This window comes from Neomonachus schauinslandi, chromosome 8, assembly GCF_002201575.2.
Source record: "Neomonachus schauinslandi chromosome 8, ASM220157v2, whole genome shotgun sequence".
Lineage (NCBI taxonomy): Eukaryota > Metazoa > Chordata > Mammalia > Carnivora > Phocidae > Neomonachus > Neomonachus schauinslandi.
In genome coordinates, this window is record NC_058410.1 from 30285217 (window position 1) to 30309820 (window position 24604).

The 24604-nt window shown below is 36.2% G+C and overlaps 2 protein-coding genes across 2 annotated transcripts in view; one reads left to right on the forward strand and one right to left on the reverse strand.

Annotated features, from left to right (window-relative positions):
* SLC2A12 (solute carrier family 2 member 12) overlaps nt 1–2456 on the forward strand; it is a 52038-nt gene extending 49582 nt beyond the window's left edge. The window contains exon 5 of the mRNA XM_021693579.1: nt 2238–2456. Within this exon, the coding sequence (XP_021549254.1) occupies nt 2238–2391 (154 nt within the window). The 3' untranslated portion in view covers nt 2392–2456. The remainder of the gene's footprint in view (nt 1–2237) is intronic.
* A 3700-nt stretch (nt 2457–6156) lies between these two features.
* TBPL1 (TATA-box binding protein like 1) overlaps nt 6157–24604 on the reverse strand; it is a 33954-nt gene continuing 15506 nt past the window's right edge. Inside the window, exons 2-7 of the mRNA XM_021693410.2 lie at nt 13231–13409; nt 10951–11033; nt 10723–10786; nt 8924–9027; nt 8727–8821; nt 6157–6700 (exon numbers count right to left, since the gene is read on the reverse strand). Of these exons, the coding sequence (XP_021549085.1) occupies nt 6621–6700; nt 8727–8821; nt 8924–9027; nt 10723–10786; nt 10951–11033; nt 13231–13365 (561 nt within the window). The 5' untranslated portion in view covers nt 13366–13409 and the 3' untranslated portion in view covers nt 6157–6620. The remainder of the gene's footprint in view (nt 6701–8726; nt 8822–8923; nt 9028–10722; nt 10787–10950; nt 11034–13230; nt 13410–24604) is intronic.

Here is a 24604-nt window from a genome sequence, read left to right on the forward strand (position 1 = left end):
TTTCTCTGCTCAGCCCAGCATCATGCACATTTTACCTCTCTACTGGATCTCGACTTCTCACCAGCATGGAAATCGTGTGATTCCGCGCCCCCCTCCCCGCCCCCCGTCTTAAAAAAAAAGGAAATGGTCTTGATTCCATTTTCCCCTTTAGCTTGTGCTGTTTCTCTGCTACCATTTATAGCAAAGTTCTGGAATATTCATTGTCATCAATTCCTCTTTCTCCATTCTCTCATGAACCTGCTCCAATGAGACTTTTATGGCTATAACCCTAGTGAAATTGCTCTAACATCCCAGTGACCTCTACATTGCTAAACCCAGTGGTCAGTCTCATTCCTCATCTTAATGGCTAGCGTGGTGATCATCCCCAGAATTGGACTTAGGTGAGCATGACCTCCTTCCTGAAATACTTGTTTCTCTGCCTTCGGGGACCCACCTCCTGGTTGTCTGTCAGTCACTTCTTCAGCATCCTCTGCTGGTTCCATCTTATCTTCCCACTATTTTAAAGTTTTTGTGCCCTAAGGTTTAGTTCTTAGACCATTTCTCTATCAGCCTCACTGGCTTATTGATCTCAGATAGTTATTCAATGAATGAATGAATTGGATATATGAGTAAGGCAATGAAGTAGTTAGGATGACACTTAAATTTTTAGCCTGAGAAATTGCATGGATGGTAAGATAGGGCAGCCAGAAAGAGAACTAGGTTTCAGGGATGGAGAAATGTTTTAGATATATTCATTTTGAGATGATCATTAGGAAACACTTATTTTCACTCGTCTTCTGGAATATCACACTTCCCTGCTTTTCCTCCTATCTCATTAGTCACTCCTTGGGTCTCCTTTGCTTCTTCCTTCCCCTCCTCTACACCTTTAAATACAGTAGTGCCCAGGACTCAATCCTTAGATCTGTCTCTATATTCACTTCTTAAGATCTATCCCAAAAGCATTATAAGCCATAAAATGAGGACTCCCAAATATATAGCTCCAGGGTTTGGCCTTTTACCTGACTTTCAAATTTCCAAACCTGCTTACTTAACATCTTTGGTTGGAATGTCTAATAGGCATCTCTAGCTTAACATGACCTACACAGAACTCTTAATTCTCAGTCCCACTCACCCAAATGCACACATATTCCTCCGCAAACCTTCTGCCTGGGGGTTGTGGGGAGGGGCTCCTCAGGCCAGACGCTTAGGATTCATCCATGATAATCCCTACACCTCACATCTGTACTAAATCTTGTTAAATCTGTTAACAAAACACACCATGAACCTGACCCTTTAAACTAGTGCCATGCTCAGTCCCAACCACCATCTTTTCCTTGGACTAGACGAACCTCTACACTGGTCTTCCAGCCCCTGCACCCTCCAGTCTATCCTCGATACAGCAGTTGATCTTTTAAAGATGTCATTCCTCGGCTCAAAATCCTGTGGTTCAAATTACACAAATCTAAGCTCATCTCGTCGTTCATGTGTTAGCCATGATCTGACTTTTCTGGAAACAGTGCTTCCAGTTCTTCACAGGGTTTCCTCATCAGTTTCTGATCAAATGTCACCTCTTTAGAGTGGTGCCAGCAGTATGATAGTCACCTCCCACCCGACTGTTTTCATTCTTCTTTCCTCTCCATTTTTCTCATTAGCACTTTTAATACTTGAAATTATATGCTTATATACACTTGTCTCCTTTATTAAAAGGTAAGGTCCTTGAAAGCATAAGTCTATACTCAAGTAACTGATTAAGTGACAGGAAAAGATCTTTGAAAGAGGTTCAAAGGTGGCCTTACTTTGTTTTTAAAAAACGTAAAATCCTAGGGCATATTTTTATGCTGATGGAAATAATCCATAGAATTTACTAATGCAGGAGCAAGCGGATAATGCAGAAGGCAGACTACACAGACATAAATATAGGCATATTGGTAGAGTTTGAGAAGAGGAGAAAATAAAATAGGATCTGAGACATTATCTCCATTAGTTCTATCCTTGGACTCTGCAGGTAGGAATGCCTTGATTTTTCTGGGAAGTCACCCTCCCCACCTTACTCTTTGAGTGAGAATGACCGAAGTTTGGTGGTACACTGAATTTCATGATACATCAAGGCTTTGCAATAAAAATGTCTTTTTGGCCTAGTTAAAACATTAAAGCCCCAGGGTGATTTAAAAAAATAATAGCCTGTACTTTTTTTTTTTTTTTTTCCAAGTACTATAAACTAACAGTGACATTTTCATTAGTGCCTCTTTCTCTTTCAGGAACTATGTGAAAAACAACATTTGTTTTATGAGTCATCATCAAGAGGAATTAGTGCCAAAACCGCTTCAAAAAAGAAAACCCCAAGAGCAGCTCTTGGAGTGTAAAAAGCTGTGTGGTAGGGGACAACCAAGGCAGCTTTCTCCAGAGACCTAATGGCCTCAAACCTTAGAAATGTTGATAAAGTAGAAGAACAATTCGAAGGGTGTCTTTGTACCAACACATATTGGCCACTCCCATGTTTTCTCCTTAGTGTTGCTGAGCTAGTTTTAGAGACACCCTGAAATTATAAAGACCACCTTTAACCTCCACCTCTTGAAAGGTAAATGAGGTACAAGATCCCATGATCCCTTTCTTACTCTGCGTAGGATACCAGGTGAAACACATACTGGCTGGTTCAGTACTATGCACTTTTTTCACAGAGCAACCTTTGAAAAACTATGAACTAGTAATGCGATCAACTTTTGCCTTAAGGTATGTATGTACAGAGGCCGGTTGCAGCTTTATGATTCAGACACTGAAGTGGCCTGAACACGAGCTTATGGTTTTTTGCCCCCTACAACAGTACTTGCACTGGGCCTTCTGTAAAAAAGAACCAGGACACAACGTGGGTAATTGCACCTATGTTCTAGTTTAGGAGAGGATCCTGGCTAGGATTTCAGTGGTAATTCCTAACTGTAGTTCAACAGGTACAAAGATTATGCAGCTGCTTTTATGAATTATGAACTACAGTGTAATGCCCTTTTATGAATTTTATGTATAAAATATTAAAAGAAACAATTCTGCAATAGTTGAGAAAAGTAAACATTTTCCCACCCATTTAACAAAATACGACTAGAAAGGACAATTTCAAAATGCTGGGACCATTTTTATTTAGTAGTACCTGTTAGTAAAACCTTAGAAAAGGAGTCAGGCCATTAGGTTATTAATCCACATCTCTAATCAATTAGGTGTGAGTTATTAAGTCAGGCTTATAAAACTCTCTCCTTGGAAGGCTTTCATGATGACTTAATGGCGATCCATAGCTTCCTGCAATTCTTTGCACTCCTCAGGACTGCCACTACCTCAGGTTACAGCATGCGGGCTAGCCCTGATGCTGACTTCCAGATGACTGCAGATGTAGGGGGTGACATTCAGGCATCAGGACAACTCCCTCCCCATGTTCTTCTCTAGGATGAAATGGAGGTCACCGACTGTACCAGAAACTTGGGTTTTTCCCACACAACAATGAATTGCTCCCTTCTGTACTTCTCCAGTTGAATATTAGGACTCGGTGAGGTATTTTACCGATTTGGAGATGATGACAGAAAATCTGCAATAAAGAATCTCAATCTACTTAAGTGGTGACCCATTAAATTACTATTATAAGCTATGGGAGACACACAAAAACTTAAAAGCATGAACAACCTAACTTGAAAAAGAATAAAACATTACAATTGGCCTAAAGAAAAGAGAACCCTAGGAGCCGAAACCCTCTGTTATTTAGACTGGAATTTTCCTATTGGCCCCTAACAAACTGTCCCAGTTTGGTGTAAGGGTATATGATCTAGGAATTCCCCTATAACAAAATGGAAAGACTATACATCTATGTAAGTAATAGTGAAACTGTATTAGCAGAGACTCAGGAGAATGGCTGAAAGTCCTGATTCTGAAATGTATTACATAAAGACTGGCAGGGGAAAGTTACAAGGAAGGGAGACTTGCGATCTTCTACCACAGCACATTTCCTATGCAAGTTAGAGCATGTTTTCTGTTTTATTTTGGAAGGAGAAGGAAAAGTGTGTTCTGTAGAGGATCAGTTTAAGAAATTTATTATGAATCCTCAGTGGAATTATATGTGGAGCTGATTTTTAAAAAATCAAGACAGGTAATCAATTCGAATTTTCTTCTTTGTCAAGCATCACAGATTGTAGGATATTTAACAAAATTGTTACATGTTTCCTTCAAAGTTCAAACACTGTATATCTACATTAGCAATTTCTTGTTTTAGCCATTCATCATAAATGGGTAGGAAATTGTTCATAAACTTAGGAGGTTTATCACTAGTGATTTCAACTTCAGTATCTTAAACCCGCTTGTATTTTTCTATTATCCTGAGTCTGTAACTAAATAATTCTGTCTTCAAACAAATTTTTACCCAATACACCCCTAACCAGAGCATTTTGATTTTCAAAAATAAAAAAAGGGGGAATACTTATCATTTGTATGTATATATTCACAGTTTTTATTTATAAAAAAATTTACAGCACTTGTGAAGAGCCAGCAGAAGACATCAGACACGCTCATTCTTACCAGCTTTGTTAAGTTTAGTGGGTTATCCATGACACTTTGCCAGGTGACGCTCACACAGCAGCCCTGAAACCTGACCTGGTTAGATTGTCTTTCTTCCTCTTTTCTGAGAAAGCATTTTGACAAGCTACTGATCTACCTACTTTTCAAGTCACTTGAATACTGAAAATACAACATCTGGATCTGCACCTTGGCCATATAATCATGTTTTCCGCCTTTTCTATATTTCTTTTTTTTTTTTTTTTTGGTGAACATTTACAAAACAGGTCACTTATTACTGTTGATTAAAGCTAAGTGGAAAATCTCAATTTTTAAAAATAGTCTCCCAGAACCTGTGACTTCTTCACCGAATTGTATCCTCTATATTTTATGAGGTTTACCCTATACTGCTGGATCTTAAAATGAAGCAAATAAACACAATGTAAAAGAAAAAAAAAAAGAGAGAGAGAATAAGAGAAGTCTGAAAATAACAATTAAGTCTTTCACAAGAAAGAAAATATAAAAGCCAGCCTTTGCCCCCCGATTTAAGAGTGAGAGGCACAGTAGGGGAAGGCATCGAGAGAAAAGAAGATAAAAATAAATATAAAATAATGTATGTTGTTCAGTGCAGTATGTAAGCTAGGTTTGGAAGATTTTATAATATGATCAGGAAAATGAACTAGAACACGGAGGACAAGACGTTGCAATTTTTCATGAAACTTTCAAAACATTTTGAAAATTCAGGTTTTCGTGTTGGAATATTGTCTCTATTAAGTTACTACTAAGAGGCTAATTGGACTCGCCACTCAGCTTTATTTCTAAGTGAAATTACTGTTGGTTCTACTAAACTCCTAATCCCAAGTGGTAGCACACAGGTGCAGCCTGATCATGTACTACCCCCAGGGCTCTTGGGTGAGCCGGAAGGGCCAATGTTTCACAAATGCGTATTTATTGTAACTTTAAGAGGAGCAATCCCTAATACTGAACAGTCACTCTTCAGCTCCATTAAATAAGACACAGCAAGGGGAAAGATGTATCTTGCAAAATGGCTTTCAAGTTCAAGTTGAACCATATTATAATTATACTGTGGCACAGAGGCAGCTTGTGGGCACTTCTTGTTAAAACAGCACAATGTATCAACTTCTGACAAGACTCTGAGTATAGCCTTCAGCAGCGACCTACGATTACTACTCTCCTACAACTAGAGGGGAGTCTTACCAGAGTAACAAAAGCACATGAGGTACAACCCATCACAGCTTCTTTCTCATACCCATCTTGTAGGTGAGAGGTTTCGCTTTTTAAAACTACACTTTCGTAACTTGGAAAAGATATTTAACATTTTCTATCATATTAAATTAGCAACATAAAACATTATGCTTAATCTATAAAGTTCTACTCCGGTTCGCTCCCTAGAGTTTATATACATACTTTTACTTCTAATCTGCAAGAAAAAATTCCTATTTGATATTTGGTAACAGAGCAGTAAAAGATACTATACACATGTGGCATATATATATTTACAAAATACACTTCAAAAAGAAGCCAACACACTTTAGCAAAAGTCTAAGCTTGCATAGATTAAAAAGAAAAAAGAATTATGAATACAATTTTTGTTAAAATAGAAAATGGGGAATAAAAGTTACAGAATGGATATGAAGAGAGATCTTTTCCAAACTTTTATTTGTGCACATTCAATTGAAAAAGATAACTTTTACAGGTTCTTTGGTGCCCATATTCAGCATACAAAAATGTAAAAGACTATTCACAAATAAAACACATTAGCTCAAACTGGGAAGAAATAATGACAATAACAAAACAATTTAAGGTAGTGCACACTGTGACAGCTCTGCTTACGGGGACATGAGAATTACTGCGAAAATAAATAGAATGTCCTTTTGTAAAAGCAGCAATGTCATGTCTTGTAAACTTCCTTTTTATATTACAGCAAGGTTTGAAATAAAATCCAAAGGGCCTGGAGCTTACACTGTAGCTGTGAATGAATAAAAGAGTCTATTTCCTCAATTACTGTTGGTCCAGTTTTCCTTTTGTTTTGAGTCCAATGTGCAGCAGGTTTTAAAAGGTGCTCAGTTAGGGATTCTAACCAATTACGTGATGAATTATAAAATTTCTTTCCTGCTTTCAAACACAAACGGGTAAATCTGCTCCACAGCGGTAGCAACAGCCTTTACGTTGGGCCCTGTAACAAGCACAACGGAGAAAGGCCTCGTGAGACGAGCGCTAGGAACGTGCATTTCCCGGCACTGAAAACATTCACATGGTTTAGACTATCGGATTAATTGTTTAAAAGAAAGATCTACACTTTACATAATTATACAGTCATAATAAAACCAAGAGAGTAAAATCTTTTCTGAACAATTCAAGGAAATGTGAAACACAAAATGCTATTATTCACCTTGGTTTAGGGCGCGTGAAGACAGTATATATAAAAATCACATCTAACAGCGCTGTTGGATGCTGATTAAAGGAAGAAGTGATAAACGGGACTAGACACTTTGGTCACTATCCTTTTGGTCACTGTAGCCTGGCTTTTGGTTAGGCTACCGCTGATGCTCACAGGAGTACTGAGGAACCCGGTAAAGTAAAACAAAGCTGCTTCCAAAGTACTGGGAAACCGGAGTGCGGTTATTAACTAAGTGGTCTAAAAACCCCTCACAGATTTACTAGTACTCACTACCTGCCACATGTTTAATATTAATCTGGCCATTCATCCTCACAGCTTACTCAGTAAATAGGGAAACACACATGCGGGAAGGGGGTGACAGTATATGTGAATTAATCCATATAATGTTTGGAATAACTTTTTAAAAATGTAATCTCCATTTAAATAGCTAAAAAGAAACATAAAAAGAGACAATGAAAATATTTTCATAAAACTTATTTTGAACCAAATTCAAAATTCTTAATTCTTTTGAAAGATGCTGAAAACGTGCATATTGTACCCACTGTGAACTCTCTGAGGGTACTGACCACATGTTACCTGGGTCTGCTCCTTCCTGATTACCCTCCCCTCTCCCACACAGGCCAGTGCTTTGCCTATGGGAACCACTCAGTATCTGTTCACTGAATTGTTAACATTTCATAGGATGTTCCAGATGTAAATATATAATATATACTAATTAACCCAATTATCCTCAGCTTGTTATTATGTTGTTTAATTATCTATTAACTCAGTAAATCCAGATTTTACCTATGCATCGTAAACTCTATACTTAGTAGGGACCTATCGATCAATAGACTTTGGGGCTTCTCAGAAGTCTGGGCTCCAAAATGTAGAAAGAGATAGCTGAAAGAAGGGAACAAATGGGACTGTGCCCCATCCCTCCACTTTAAGATTCAGGCATGATGCTGGCAGTAGGCTTTAAAAGTCTCCAAGGAAGATGTGAAAACCCACAGGATGAGTCAAAGTTGGATGATAAGTTTACTTGTTGTGAGTCTAAAGGTGTCAATAATGTGTATTTTCCTCTAAGGACTAAGGAATACAAAGAAAAATTCCAGAACACGAAAGAAATTCTCCTGAACTCAATTTAGCTGAAGGCTGGGCCTGACGCCCAAATGGTATTTCTGTACCATTTATAAGTACAGTACCTTTAAAGCCATCCTGAGCGCTAAAGTTCTCAATGTCTAGTTGCTTGAAACCACCCCTTCTAAATACTTACGACTCAAAAGATACAGAACAAAATACACATAAGACATGACAGAGAGGTACCAATGATATTTGCCTATTTTACTTATATAAAACCTCTTCTCCATGATGTTTACAAAATGGGTTTCTCTTTGAATATTTTAAATGCAAGACATCATAAATTAAAGAAATATCATACTAAGAAAATATATACTAGGATATTCTTAACAGGTCCAAACTGGAAACTATCCAAATGCTTATGGACAGTATAATTCACATCCTGGATACTATACAGCAATAAGAATGACTGATCTATAACTACATGGAATAATATGGATGAATCTCACACTAAGATAATAATGAGTGAAAGAAGACAGATACAAAATAACATATATAAGATTTTAAAATAGTATATAAAAGTAGAGAAAACTAAACTACAGTGTTAAAAGTCAGGATACTGTTTCCCCTTGAGGAGTAGAAGTGACTAACGGGGACAAATGAGACATTATTTCCAGTTCGACATAGGCACCTCATTCAAACCATAATTGACCATAAGCTTGGTTTCAATATCATAAAATACCTGTTACTGTGATACTTCCTGTTGAAAAAATCTGTAATGTAGCTCTTAGAGATTTTATCCGATAGCACACAGCAGGATGAAGTTCAGGTTCGTAACTATACCAAAAAAAAAAAAAAAAATCACAATTAATATAAATATTTACAGGTTGACAAGTAATTACAAATTTGGTAAGTTGTCTTGATTCTTCAAAGACCTACCTGGCATGAGGTCTATTGTTCTTTGTGAATTCTGGCAAACGGATTTCAAATGGCATGTTACACACTGCCAAAACGTTAACGACCTTAAAATCTGTAAATATTACCTGTAGGAAAGAAGTACAACTCAATGAATTGTTTTGAAACAAAAAAATTACTCATCAGAAAAAAAAAAAAGACAACTGCTCATCAGTTTTCTTTTTGCGGGGGTAAGCTGAGAAAATTGTGTTTTTAACTGGGATTTTTCTCAACACTTCCAATGTTATGCTAAGACAAGAAGCAGGCTGAAAAGTAACTTCAGCCACTCCTACCAATAACTTGAATGGCTGTATCTTATTATGCTTTGAAATGTTCCCAGTAAAACCACAATTCTGGATTAACTGTTCTCCACCTGAGTACTTGCACAAGGCAGTTGATGAAAGTCACAAAACTGTCCAAAGTGGCACCACCATCAGTCAAGACTCTCAATATTGCCACTTTCCTCAAGCACCAACCCTCCCCCTACCCACCAGCACTTCCGTGCCTTTCTAGCACCTTCCACCTCAGGGAAGACTGAAGAGGTCAGAAAGAAACTCAACTTTCCACCACTGCTCATTCAAATTCCATACAGCCTGGACCCACCTCTTTAGGGACCACAGCTCATCTTTACCTTCCTTTCATTTACTCATCATTTGCAAGTGATGTAACAAATCCATAATATGTACTAATTTTACTCAAATTTATGCCTCCATAAAATTATATTTGATAAAACCTGCCAGTGACAGTCACTTTACATGTGAGAGCCCGCCAACCAGTGTGTACTTTTTGTGGACCAAACCACGGATTTGACACAGCAAGCCAATCTTACAAATGTCCCTTTTTATACAACATGCATTTTGTTTTGGATTTATGTCATTTTTAACACATCTGATTGATTTTACAGAATGCAGCCTTTTCTCAGTCCTTATGCACTGGTGTATAGTTGGTATTAGTCATGTGAATTCTTTTCAACTTACAACACAGTGTAGTTATTGCTAAAGCACAGACTACATAAGTTCGGCGTATTTTAAATAATCACAATTCCCTGTTATAATAGTAATGTTCTCGCTAACAGTAATATGTAGGAACACTGTTTACTCTTAGCCATTAAATGCATAGATCTGTGGAAGTTCCATTCTAGTTCTTTTTTCTTCTTTATAATTTATGTGATAGCTATCTATAAATAAAAACAAATACACTTTAACTTTTTAAACATATGGCCCTACTCTCTACTCATCATCCCGACATACCACTCTTGAGATGATCAAAAACAAGATTTTTTTGGTGAGAAGTGAACAGCCTAAAAGAGTTGAAAAGGCAGTTCACTTGTAAGGCAACAAATCTCTCAGTGAGCAAGGGGTTAGTGAAAATGCCAAGATCCTTTACAAGTACTCATATGAGTAAGAGTTCGCTACTAAATTTTTGTACTGAAGGACAATAAGAAAAAGGCCAATCACGAGAAGAGTATCTGTGTGATTTCTTTTTTTCCCTTAAAGATTTTATTTATTTGAGAGAGAGAGAGAGAGGGAGAGCGAGACCGTGCACAAGCAGGGGGAGTGGCAGAGGGAGACGGAGAAGCAGGCCCCCCTTGAGCAGGGAGCCCCGAGGCAGGGCTCAATCCCAGGACCCTGAGATCATGACCTGAGCTGAAGTCACACATTTAACTGACTGAGCCACCCAGGCACCCCTCTGTGTGATTTCTTTAGTCTATCAAATTAAAAAGTTTAACTTTATAAATTAAATCCCATAATATTTGTAGTTTGGATGTTTTTTGAAAATGTTACCTGAAAACCTAGTTTCTGCAGACTGCGGGCTAAACGTCTGGCACCAAATTTAGCTTCTTCTTCACTATGGTTTTAAGGAAAGAAAAGATGATCAGTTACACAGGAAATGAATTTTATACTGACAAACATGACAAACTGTACACATGATTTTGTTTTAAGTCTAGGAAAATGTCCTTTCCACGAAGGAAAAATTTAAAAATTCAAGTAAAAAATTCAAGTAAAATTTACCTTGTTGCTCCAGTGCAAATAATTTTTCCTGAGGACCAAATTGTAGCTGTAATTCTAGGTTTTCTAAGCTTCATTAATACTTTCTGCAAAAGAACAAAATAAAACAAAAACGTGGTTATATATTAAGTGTTAATTTTCACTTATGATTCTGCTCCATGTGGCCATTTTAATAAAAGTGTAACTACTACTCGACGCTTACCCAAGACTGAAATAAATAACTGTTCTCCAAATCATCCATTCTGAAATCAAGTACCATACTGAACACAAAGAACATATTAATTCAAAAGGACATTTAATTAATTATAAATACAAGGTCTGTATAAACGTCTTACTATATACTTGAAATCAATGTGCTATAAGCATGCAAACTTTTCAACTCTCATTCCACCCTAGTCACGTAATTGGAATTTGCAATTTGCATGGATCCTTAAAGATGCCAAACTTATTAAAACCTCAGGAGTTTTGCAGTAATTGTTACTATTTCATCTGGAATATTCTTCCCTCAATATTCTCACTTTCATTCTCTCACCAGATATCAGAGAGAGAGGCCTTCCCTGACCACTCCACCAAAGCACCCATCTCCGCATTGCTCCCCACCTCCTACCCTGCTTTATTCTGCTTCATGGTACTCATCATTATATTGTATCTTACAATTGAGATGCCTACTACATATTCAAGTTCAATATATAAATCTTGAGTGCAGGACAAATGTTGGACCTGGAGATGTAATTTTAGATTCCTTAGATATGAAAGGCATTTAAGGTTGTGGGTTTGAATGAAATTATCTACACAGCGAGCATAAATCAGTCAAGGACTGAGGTCCAAGAGAACAATGTGAATTTAAATTTTCATTGCAATTTTTCATTTATGGAAAATATTATATGCCCATTATGTATAAGAGATAAATGTTTACTGAATACTGTAACATATAAATGAATCGAACATTTCTCCTTAAAACTTCTTACTTTTGGAGTTTCACGCTTTCTCTGTCATATGTCATATTATCAAACTAGAAAGCTATTAAGTCTGGAATGATAAAATTTAACAAAGAGCCAAATTAAACTTGAACCAAAAGATATTATAAAATTTCATACACAAGGGGTTGAGAAACACTGAGTTTATTCTGCATTTAATTGTCTTTCACCACCACCTTATCCATCAATTCAGCTTCTTCAATTAACCTTCTATGAAAAATGACTTCCCTGTCACATGGCATGCTAAGTTCCAAAGCAGTATTAGGCATTTTACTCTCTAACCGTCTTAGCAGATATCTTTTGCCTTTATTTAGGTGACGATGGCATTACTGATGAACTTGAAAATCTTTAATTGTGGGTCACTGCAATTTTTAATTGAATTTAATTCATCTTAACTTAGTTTCTAGTACTAAGAGCTAATGATAATTTACTGAGATATACTGGCACCTAATTTTTAGAGCTAGAGCCTTCATATACATTCATAATTTTCATGATAAATGTATAAGATATATATTTCAATATCATTTGGTTTATAAAAGCCAGTGAACACACATTGTCACTTGTAATGTTAATCTCATTAAGGTTAAAAGCAAGTTATCACTGCTTTTATTTTAAATATTATAGGTCTAACAAAAACTAAAATTTATAGTGTCTGGGTTAGGATATGAGCCATATTATTTTCAGCAATTTGTTACTAAAGAATACCAACTATTTTGGCTAAATAAAGAGGGGTATTAAAATATACTACAAAAATCACAACATATATATTAGGGCATCATTCGTATCATACATCATTCATGTAACTATATATTTTTAAAGATTTATTTAAAAAAGAGAAAGTGAGAGAGTGGACGGAGGGCTAGAGGGAGAGAGGAACTTAAGCAGTCTCCGCGTTGAGAGCACAGCCTGACACAGGGCTCGATCTCACGACCTGAGCCCAGGACCTGAGCCAAAACCAAGAGTCTGACACTTAACTGACTGTGCCACCCAGGAGCCCCTAAAAAATTATATTTGAATAGTATATGCCACATATAAATGTCCCCTTCTTCATTTAAAAGAAATTAAGAGAACAATACAATTCTAGTAGCCTGTGAATTCTTTGCCAAGACCTGGAGACAGGGAACATCCAAAAGCTGACACTTCACGGGAGGAGGGGCCACTTCTACAAGGCTCAATGTTGTACTGAGTACAACTGGCACGTGGTAAGGTACTCATAAACTATGTATAGAGAATATGTTTTAGAATATGATTCACAGCACTATAAAATTAGTCTGTATAGCACACATACCAAAATTAAGATACTTACTCCAACATCACGCTTATAAATTACATTTGCTCCCTCCAAAGCAATCTTCCTTAAGTTCAAATGGCATCTTGTTCTAAAAACACAGACTACATTTGTAATTAGAATGTCCAATGCAACATCACTGTCTGCATCCATTGGGGTAGTTTAAAAACTTAGCTTCCCACCACGAAGATCACATCCTGAGAAATAAAACAAAATAAAGTAATTAAATATTCTGTTAATTTATTTTTCACAAATAGTCCTAAAAATTAAAATATAAGAAATGAATTACATTATTTATTTTTTAAATGTTATTCAAACCAAATCATGTCCCTTCTGTTGCCCATTCAAAAAGTCATTTTCAAAAAGATAACAAACATATCATATAAAATATGCTTTCAAAATCTGGGCCTAACTTGTATTCCTTACAATTAATAAGGAACTTTCACATGCGAGGAGCCTACCAGACTCATCTCCTGCTACTTGCCTTAACAACCACTATGTTTCAGGTGTATTACAGTTATAGCAATTCTCCAAATATACCGAGTTCAAGGGCTGGACTTCGTGGTCCCAATGTCCAATCATTACTATAACCCACCTCATACAACTTGCCAAGGCTAAAAAAAAAAAAAAAAAAAAGATGACCTATTTTTCCTCTATTTTAGGTAACTGGCTTACTTGTTTAAAAAAAGATAAATATTAATTATATTAGTTAACAGATTTTTCTCATTTACTAGTCATTCATTCATTCTTCATTTATCAAATATCTTCCATATACTGAAGACACCAGAGAAAAAAATGAATAAGACAAAATCTTTTGCCTTCAAGGAGCTCTGTAAAAAGCACAACACCATTTTTGTCAAGATCACAGTCTTCCAGAATATACCTTTCAAAACTATGATATGAGCATTTCTATAAACAAACAAAAATGAGCCCTAGTTTTTACTAAGCATATGACCCGTATCCAGCTAAAAAATTCTCTTTGACTAAGTTTCTACTTTTATTTATATATTTATTTGAGAGCGGGGGAGGAGCAGAGAGAGAGAGAGAGAAAGAGTCTCAAGCAGACTCTGTGTTCAGCACGGTCCATGTGGGGCTTGATCTCACAATCCTGAGATCATGACCTGAGCCAAAACCAAGAGTCCAAAACTCAACTGACTGAGCCACCCAGGTATCCCTAGGTTTCCACTTCTTAAAAAACAAGTAACAGGAATTCAGCTTACCTAACCCACAAAGAGAAAACCAGAAAACACTAATATTACTATTATAATGACCTTTAAAGATTCCTTGAAGCTGCAAAATGAAAAACTAGTATTCCTTATAAGGATTCAAATTATGTGATTAAAACAATGAAGATGCCAAGAGTCCCAATAAAGAAAATTCAAGCTTGTTTTCCTGTCTTTTAGTATTTGATAGAACACAAGTCAGACCAAGCCTTCCAGCACCAGTCTGGGATGATGGAGCATTCAGCTCTGTGTATCACATGTATCTTAGCTTCATCAGGTTTTCTCACATTTATATTCCCTTCAATCTGTTTATCTTCTTGTTTTGTCATTTTTTGTGTATATCTGAGCAACCTCAAACAATTTTTATGTACAAGGAGTGGAGCAGGGGTAGCAGTGGATAGCTATATATGTAGACAGATTAATAAAGAGGACAGAGGCAGTTATCAATACTGATCTTAAACAGTGGGATCAATATCTGACTCACCACTTAACCAGTTATGAGAACCTGACAAGTTATGCAATCTATCTGGGCCTCAGTCTTCTCATTTGTGGCATGAAAGACAGTGCCCTACCAGAAAGTGTAGGGATTATAGAGAAGGTATAAAAAGTACCTAGCACATGTATCTGGTAACAATAACACAAAAATGACAGTTAATATAGATCAAATAAGTTTAAATCAGAGAGATACCTTAGTATCATTTCCCATGATTATATTATAAACCAGATATTGAGCCACCTAGTCCTCACCGGGTTTCCTATGTTCCTATAAAAACTGTGCAATAACTGTGAAGTAAAGAAGCTCTTAGTTGCGTACCTCAACATCCATTCTATCCTTCCTTCACAATGAACAGAACCCAACAGAATCTAGCTGGGTACACTGTGGGAGAAATCAAATATTCTACGTACTTTCAAGGCCCCCTGGTAACAGATATAGCCAAGAGGCCACATGGCCCTGTCATGGTTAATGAAATGTAAAATGAAATAAATGGTTTTGTGTCTTTTGGGAAGAAAAGACTGCTTAGAGTGACCAAACTAAGCCAGCAAAAACCCCTTTGCCTTTCCACCCTTCTTCACTTTTACTGCCTGGAGTTTGGATGTAAGAGTTAGAGTTCAAGTAGCCATTTGGGATCATGAGAGTATGTGATAAGGATAGTAGAACAGGAAGACAGAAGATGCCTGAATCCCCGGTACAGTGAAACTCCTTATTATCTCTGCACTTCCTAATTCCAGACTTGATGAACGTGAGAGAAAAATCAATTTCCATATCAGGCCTGAACATGTTGCATTTTTGTTATATGCTGCCAAACCTAATCCTAATGGATACACATCCTATGAGATAGGCTACAGAAAGCACTACTTAAGGAGAAACTATGAAGAAACTATGTCAAATTTACTGTTTCACACAGATTTTTTTTTACATCAAACAGGTTAAAACAAATTAAGGGGAGAATACAAGGGCAATATATAGGGTAAAAATAAGTCAAGAGAGTAGGTGTAAAGCAAATCTTGGTGAATGCAAAGAAGCCTTGAAATTAATACAAAATAGGTGATTGTGTCTGTACTTTAGCAACTTAAATTCTAAAAATGAGGTCACAGGCCTAGTTCATCTTAAGTTACTCAATGTTCATATTTTACATAAATATAATCTGGCAAGCAGCCTCAGAAAATACTATTGCTCTCACAGGTTTTCAATCAAGGATATAATATGAAGTCAGTACTTAAAAAAGAGACATCCACACAAATGAAAGACTCCACTTTCTGAAGCATTACAAACAAATAAAAAAAAAAAACCACTTGCAATTAATTTATCTATCTTGTAAAATAAGGGAGTAGTGCTGGATATTAACAAAGATTCACCCCACAGCTAACATCATACTGAATGTTGAAAAGCTCAAAGCTTTTCCTCTGAGATCAGGAACGAATCAAGGATGCCTACTCTCACCACTTTTATTCAACACAGTATTGGAAATCTTAGCCAGAACAATTAGGCAAGAAAAAGAAAATGCATCCAAATTGGAAAGGAAAAAAGTAAAACTGTCACTTTTTGTGGATGACATGATTTTAAACACAGAAAACCCTAAAGACTCCACCAAAACAGCTATAACATAAATGGATTCAGTAAAGTTGCAAGATACAAAATCAATATATAAAATCTGTTCTGTTTCTATACATTAGCAACAACTATCAGAAAGAGAAATTTTAAAAACTCACTTTACAATTGCATCAAAAAGAATAAAATACCCAGGAATAAATTTAAACAAGGAGGTGAAAGACCTATACACTGAAAACTGCAAGACACCGATGAAAGAAACTGAAAAATAAACAAATAAATGGATATACCATACTCATGGATTGAAAGAATTAATATTAAAATGTCCATACCGGGCGCCCGGGTGGCTCAGTCTTTAAGCGTCTGCCTTCGGCTCAGGTCATGATCCCAGGGTCCTGGGATCGAGTCCCGCATCGGGCTCCCTGCTTGGCAGGAAGCCTGCTTCTCCCTCTCCCACTCCCCCTGCTTGTGTTCCTGCTCTCGCTATCTCTCTGTTAAATAAATAAATAAAATCTTAAAAAAAAAAAATAAATAAATAAAATAAAATAAAATGTCCATACCACCACAAAACAATCTACAGATTCAATGCAATCTCTATCAAAATTCCAATGGTATTTTTCACAGAAACAGAACAAACAATTCTAAAACTTGTATGGAACCATAAAAGCAATCTTGAGAAAGAACAAAGCTGGACTCTGATTTCAAGCTATATTACAAAGCTATAGTAATCAAAACTGTGGCATTAGCATAAAAACAGGCACAGAGATCACTAAAACAGAATAGAGCTCAGAAATAAAACTCATGCATATACAGTCCACTGATTTATGAAAAAGGAGGTGAAAATATACAATGGGGAAAAGACAGTCTCTTTCAATAAGTGGTGTAGAGGAAAACTGGACAGCCACATTCAAAAGAATAAAACTACACTATCTTATACCATACACAAAAATTAACTCAAAACGGATTAGAGACTTAAATGTAAAACCCGGAAATATAAAACTAGAAGAAAATAGGTGGTAAAGTTCCTTGATATCAGTCTTTGCATTGAATTTTTGGATCTAACTTTATTTTTTTTAAAAGATTATTTATTTATTTATTTGAGAGAGAGGGAGAGAGAGAGAGAACCCATGAGTGGGGCAAGGGTCAGAGGGAGAGGGAGAAGCAGACTCCTGCTGAGCAAGGAGCCTGACCCAGGGCTCGATCCCATTACCCCAAGATCATGACCTGAGCCAAAGTCAAACACTTAACCAACTGAGCCACCCAGGTGCCCCTGATTTTTGGATCTAACTTTAAAAGCAAAGGCAACAAAAGCAAAAATGAACAAGTGGGATATAGATTAACCTAAAAAGCTTTTGCATAGCAAACAAAATGAAAAGGCAACCTACTGAATGGGAGAAAACAGCTGCAAATCATATACCCGATAAGAGGTAAATATCCAAAAAATATAAAGAACTCCTATAACTCAATAGTAAAAAACAATAATCTGATTAAAAAATGGGTAGAGGAACTGAAGAGACATTTTTCCAAAAAAGACATACTGATGGTCAACAGGCACATGAAAAGATACTCAATATCACTAGTTATCAGGGAAATGCCAGTCAAAACCACAATGGGCTATCACTGCATATGTGTTAGAAAGGTTAACAGAAAGACAAAAAATAACAAATGTTGGTGAGGATGTGGAGAAAATGGAACCTGTGTGCACTGTTCGTTGGAATGTAAATTGGTGCAGCTGCTATGGAAAACAGTATGGAGGTTCCTCAAAAAATTAAAAATAGAAATAACATATGATCCAGCAATTCTGCTTTTGGATATTCATCTGAAGAAAAGGAAAACGTCAAATCGAAAAGATATATGCACCCCTATGTTCATCACAGTATTATTTACAACAGCCAAGATACGGAAACAATCTAGTGTCCATCAATAAGTGAATGGATAAAAAAGATGTGGAATATGTATATATACAATGGAATACTTCTCAGCCATAAAAAAGAATGAAATTTTGCCATTTGCTACAACATGGATGTACCTTGAAGGTATTAAGCTATGTGAAATTATTCAAACAAAAATTTTACTTATATGTGGAATCTAAAAAACAAAACAAATAAACAACAACAAAAGCAGAGACTAAAAAATACAGAGAAGAAACTGATTATTGTCAGAGGGGAAGCTGGGTGTGGGGATGGGTGACATACAAAGGGGTTAAGAGGTACAAAGTTCTAGTTATAAAATAAATAATTCACTGGGGTTAAAAGTACAGCACAGGGAATATCAGTCAATAATATTGCAGTAACTTTGTATGGTGACAGACAGTAACTACATTTATCATCATAAGCACTTTTTAATGCATATAAATGGGGAATTACTAAGTTGTACACCTCAAACTAATATAATATTATATATGTCAACTATACTTCAATTAAAGAAAAGGTTAAAAACAAGAAAGAAATACCTATTGGAAAATAAGAAGCTTGGAAACAAATGACTTAAGCATTTGATCCAAGAAATCAAGTAAATAATAACCACAAATATATAAGGAAGAAACTAATAAAAGTAGAAATAGTAAAACTAAAAAAACCAAACATGGTAGAAATAAAAATTCATCTCAAATTTTAAGATTCCAATAGTTTTTTCATGAGTATTAACAAATAATTTTCTTCTATTTTTTTTGTACAGTGTAGTAAAACAACATATATATAAAATTACTATAAGAAAAATAAAATTAATTCTATTTTGATTTCAATATAATTATCAATAACTGTCTCACCACCCATGGTTTAATGAGGTGTTTTGTCCTGTGTCTCAAGTAAATGCCTATGAGTTGTCCAATATTTTCTTGTAATAAAAAGCAAAGTTCAAAACTGCACCTGTCCTAACTTCAGGAAATGTCATATTTCTAGCTTTTTATTAAATGCATTATAATTGTGGTCAAAAGTACAAACTTCCAGTTATAAAATAAATAAGTCCTGGGGATATAATGTACAGCCTGGTGACTAAAGTTAATACTACTGTTTCCTATATTTGAAAGCTGATAAGAGAGATTTTAAAAGTTCTCATCACAAGAAAAAGAATTTGTAACTATGTGTGGTGATGGATGTTAATGACAGTGTGGTGATTATTTTGTAACTCATACATATATTGAATCATTAAGCTGTATACCTGAAACATAATGTTACATGTCAATTGTATATCAATAAAAAATTTTAAATAGTCTTAGAAAAAAATGCATCATAGAAGTTGAAGCAGCTTATTCCTCATTCAATGATTTTAGGGATAAGAACAAATTGTGTTTTAGGTTCTCGGACTTTCTAGCGGTATTCAAAAACATTACTTGAGCAACCATCACAAACTGCAACCTTAAAGCATTACTTGGAAAACATCGCCACCTCCTGGCTCTTAAGACAAAGTGCATCAAAGACTACAGATGTACCTTGCAGATATTGTGGGTTTGGTTCCAGACCACCATAATAAAGTGAGTAACTCAATAAAGCAAATCAAATGAATTTTTTGGTTTCTTAGTGCATATAAAAGTTGTGTTTGCCCTATACTGTAGTCTATTAAGTGTGCAATAGCATTATGTCTAAAAAAAATCAATGTATATACTTTATTTCTTTATTGCGAAAAAAAGCTAACCATCATTTGAGCTTTTAGCAAGTCAATCTTTTTCCTGGTGGAGGGTCTTGCCTTGATGTTGATGGCTGCTGACTGATCAGGTGGTGGTTGTGGAAGGTTGGAGGCTGTGGCAATTTCTCAGAGTAAGACAATAATAAAATTTGCCAGATGGATTGAATCTTCCTTTTACAAACAGTTTCTCTATAGCATGTGATACTGTTTGATAGCATTGGGCCACTGTTAGAACTTCTTTTAAAATTGAGGGTCAATCCTCTCAATCTACTAAACCTACTACTTTATCAACTAAGCATATGTAATATTCTAAATCCTTTGTTGTTGCTTCAACAATCTTCACAGCATCTTCACCGGGAGTAGACTGCATCTCAAGAAAACGTTTTTGCTCATCTGGAAGAAGCAACTCCTCATCCACTCAAGTTTGATCATGAGATTGCAGCAATTCAGTCACATCTTCAGGCTGCACTTCTAATTCTCATTCTCTTGCTTTTTCTACCACATCTGCAGTCACTTCCTCCACTGAAGTCCTGAGCCCCTTAAAGTCATCCATGAGGGCTGAAATCCTTGAGGGTTGAAATTAGCATCTTCCAAACTCCTGTTAATGTGGATACTTTGATCTCTTCCCACGAATCACAAATGTTCTTAATGGCATCTAGAATGGTGAATCCTTTCCAGAACGTTTTCAATTTCCTTTGCCCAGATCTACCAGAGGAATCACTATCTGTGGCAGCTATAACCTTATGGAAATGTATTTCTTAAATAGTAAGACCTGAAAGTTGAAATGACTCCTTGATCCATGGACTGCAGAATGGCTGTTGTGTTAGCAGGCATGCAAACAGCATTAATTTCGTTGTACATCGCCATCAGAGCTCTTGGGTGACCATGTGCATTGTCAATGAGCAGTTAATATTCTGAAAGGAATCTTTCTGATTCCTCAACAGTGGGCTTAAATATTCAGTAGACCACGTTGTAAACAGATGTGCTGTCATCCAAGGTTTGTTGTTACATTTACAGAGCACAGGCAGAGTAGCTTTAGCCTAATTCTTAAGGGCTCTAGGATAACTGGAACGGTAAATGAGCACTGGCTTCAACTGAAAGTCACCAGCTGCATTAGCCCCTAACAAGAGAGCCTATTCTTTGAAGCCAGGCATGGACTTCTCTCTAGCTATGAAAGCCTTGGATGGCATTTTCTTCAATCTAAAGCTGTTTTGTCTATATTTAAAATCTGTTGTTTAATGCAGCCAGCTTCATGAATGATCTGAGCCGGATCTTCTGGAGAACTTGCTGCAGCTTCTACATCAGCACCTGCTGCTTCACCCTGCACTTTTCTGTTATGGAGACGGCTTCTTCCCTTAAACCTCATGAACCAACCTCTGTGAGCTTCAAACTTTCTCCTGCAGCTTCCTCACCTCTCCAGCCTTCACAGAATTGAAGAGAGTTAGGGCCTTGCTCTGAATTAGGCTTTGGCTGAAGGGAATCTGGTGGCTGGTTTGATCTTCTATCCAGACCACTCAAATTTTCTCCTTATCAGCAAGAAAGCACACATTCGTGTGTTTACTGGAATAGTACTCTTAATTTCCTTCAAGAACTTTTCCTTTGCATCCACAACTTGGCTACCTGGCACAAGAGACCTAACTTTTGGCCTATCCCAGCTTTTGACATGCCTTTCTCACTAAGCATAACCATATCTGGCTTTTGATTTAAAGTGAGAGCTGTGTAATTCTTCCCTTCACTTGAACACTTAAAGGTCACTGTAGGATTATGAACTGGCCTAATTTCAATATTGTTGTGTCTCAGGGTATAGAGGGGCCTGAGGAGAGAGACAGGGGAACAACCAGTTGGTGGAACAGTCAGGCACACACAATATTTCTTGATAAAGCTTGCCATCTTACATGGGTACATTTTGTGGTGCCCCAAAACAATTATAGAGTAACATCCAAGATCACTGATCACCATAACAAATATAGTAATAATGAAAGTCTAAAATACTGAGAGACTTTTCAAAGTGTTGGAAAGATGGTGCCAATAGATTTGCTTGGTGCAGGACTGTCACAAACCTTCCACTTGCCAAAAACTCAGAATCTGTGAAGTGCAATAAAACCAGTTATGTCTGTACTACATTTTATATTTTCCACGCCAGGAAAGATATTTAAACTGAAAGGCTACAATAAACACTGTCATCAAAACAAGGCAAACCCCTAAAATCCAGTAAAAAGCCAAAAGAACAAAACCAAATAAACCTGAGAATACAGAAAAGTAGAATCTAGCTACTTTTAAGTGTATTCAAGTTGCATCTGAGGATACTGAGGGAGGGGCCTCCAACGCTTTAACCACAAAATTACCATCCATGACTTGAGAAATGGCAGAAGTAGGGGAAGACTGAATATAGAGCAATTTGCAAACAACACGAACCCTCATGGTCTCCTGGAAATTGTTCTTTTCTACAAGTGAGGCATGTCATCCAAGTAATCTCCTATTCTTTAAGAAGCTCTCAAAATAGCACATTAGGAAATAGACATTTTGTGCCCAGTTTCTAACAGATTACTTGACAGTCTCTCAACACATGCCTGTGACCAAACTAACGTTTTTGCCTTCTAAAAAGACGGTGTTCTTTCACATCTGTTTAATAGTAGAGGAGATACCTTACTTCTTAATTTTGTCTTCTGGAAACTGGTGGTATCACTGCACCTCCCAAGGTGCTTTTAAGGATTAAATATGGTTATCTATGTCCAGTACATTGCATACGGCATGCGTTCATTATATGGTAGCTATTACTGTTCGGTGGATTAACAGGTAGTTGAATTTTATTATCAAATAGTATTATTTAATGAACTGATGCAAAGCCTGAGCACAGTAACATTAACAGATGGAGAAAATGGATATCACAACATGTTAGGCAGGGGTCAGCAAACTATGGCCAATGGGCCAGTGGCTATTTTGTAAAAAAAAGTTTTATTGAAACATGCCACGTTCAAGTATTTACCTAACGGCTATGTGACACAGCTAAGCACTTATGACGAAGACCAAATGACCCACAAGACTAAAACAGTTACTGTCAGGTCCTTTAAAAAAAAGCTTCTCAATTCCTGGGCTAGCCCAATGAGGCAATATCAATAAAATAAAATGTAACACTGACAAATTTTAAAGCCCACATTTTTACTAAGATGAGCAAAACATCTGTTTGTCATGGTCCTTGACTGAATCCCGGCTTGAACAAACCAGCTGTAAGAAATATTTGAGGGCAATCAGTATGTATCTGAGTGATAGATGATATTGGGGAATTACTGTTCATTTTGTTACATGGAATGATAGAGTGGTTATGGAGACAAATATGCTTATTTTTTAGAGATGCATACTAAAATATTCAGGGAGGCATGTCATGTGTATAATTTACATTAAAATACAAGCATTTTTCATTGTCTGAACTGAGTAAAAATTAGATTTGGATAAGGTTTCAGATGATTCCCTAGATGTTGGCATCTTGCCACAGGAATCAAACAAATTGGGACAATCTACTCTGAGATACAGAATAGATTTGGATAGCAGACATAATTGCATTTTAGGATCAAAAAATGTCATGATACTATTTCATTTCTTAATTGTTAAAGAGTAACAATTATTTAAAGAATTGTTTAACTAGGGGATATATGTTAACATATATTAAATCGTTTAATTGTTAACAATTTAACAACTGAACAATTGTTAAAATTGTTAACAATTGTTAAAACTAGGGGATATATGGGTACTTGTTATACTATTTTCCCTACAATTCTGTCTGAAAATTTCCATAATAATTTTAAAGGGTATTTAAGAAAAAGACTTTACTTCATACTAGGCCATACTAAGGCAACATGAAATTGTAATTACTTAAAAGACAAACAAACAAAAGCTAGGTTAGATAGGAGTGCCCAGAGCAAAGGACGTAATAGTCTTTTTTGTGACTGAAACCTCTAGAATGTCCTAATATTATCATTTAAAGAGGGCAATGACAACAGATATCCAGAGGAAAGTAGGATTATGAAATATAAAAATAATTGTGTGAGGAAAGTCTCAGGACATTTAGCACAGGAAAGAAAAGATAGCAGTTGTTCTCAAATATCTGAATAAAAAGGAAAATGATAGAACCAGTTAAAGTCACATGGAAGCAAATCTCACAAAGCCACACCAATAAACAAGTACCTACAAAGCAGTAGGCTCCACAGAAGAGAAGTCTCAAAAAAAGAGGCAGCAGGGCTAGAGAATTAACCAACAGTTAGGGATGTTACAGAATGAGTCTTCCATTCAGTGGAAGAGGAGACTAGCTGGTTTCTAAGATCCCATCTAATTCTAAAATCCCAGATTCTAACATCTTAGATGCAGACATGCTATAGACAAACTTAGGAATTATATACTAAATTTTGATTTTAATTCAAGAGCTATTATGTTAATTTAGTTAAATTAGTTAATTTAGTTGAATTAACATCCCAATTCTCAACATCGCATTTTCCCTTCC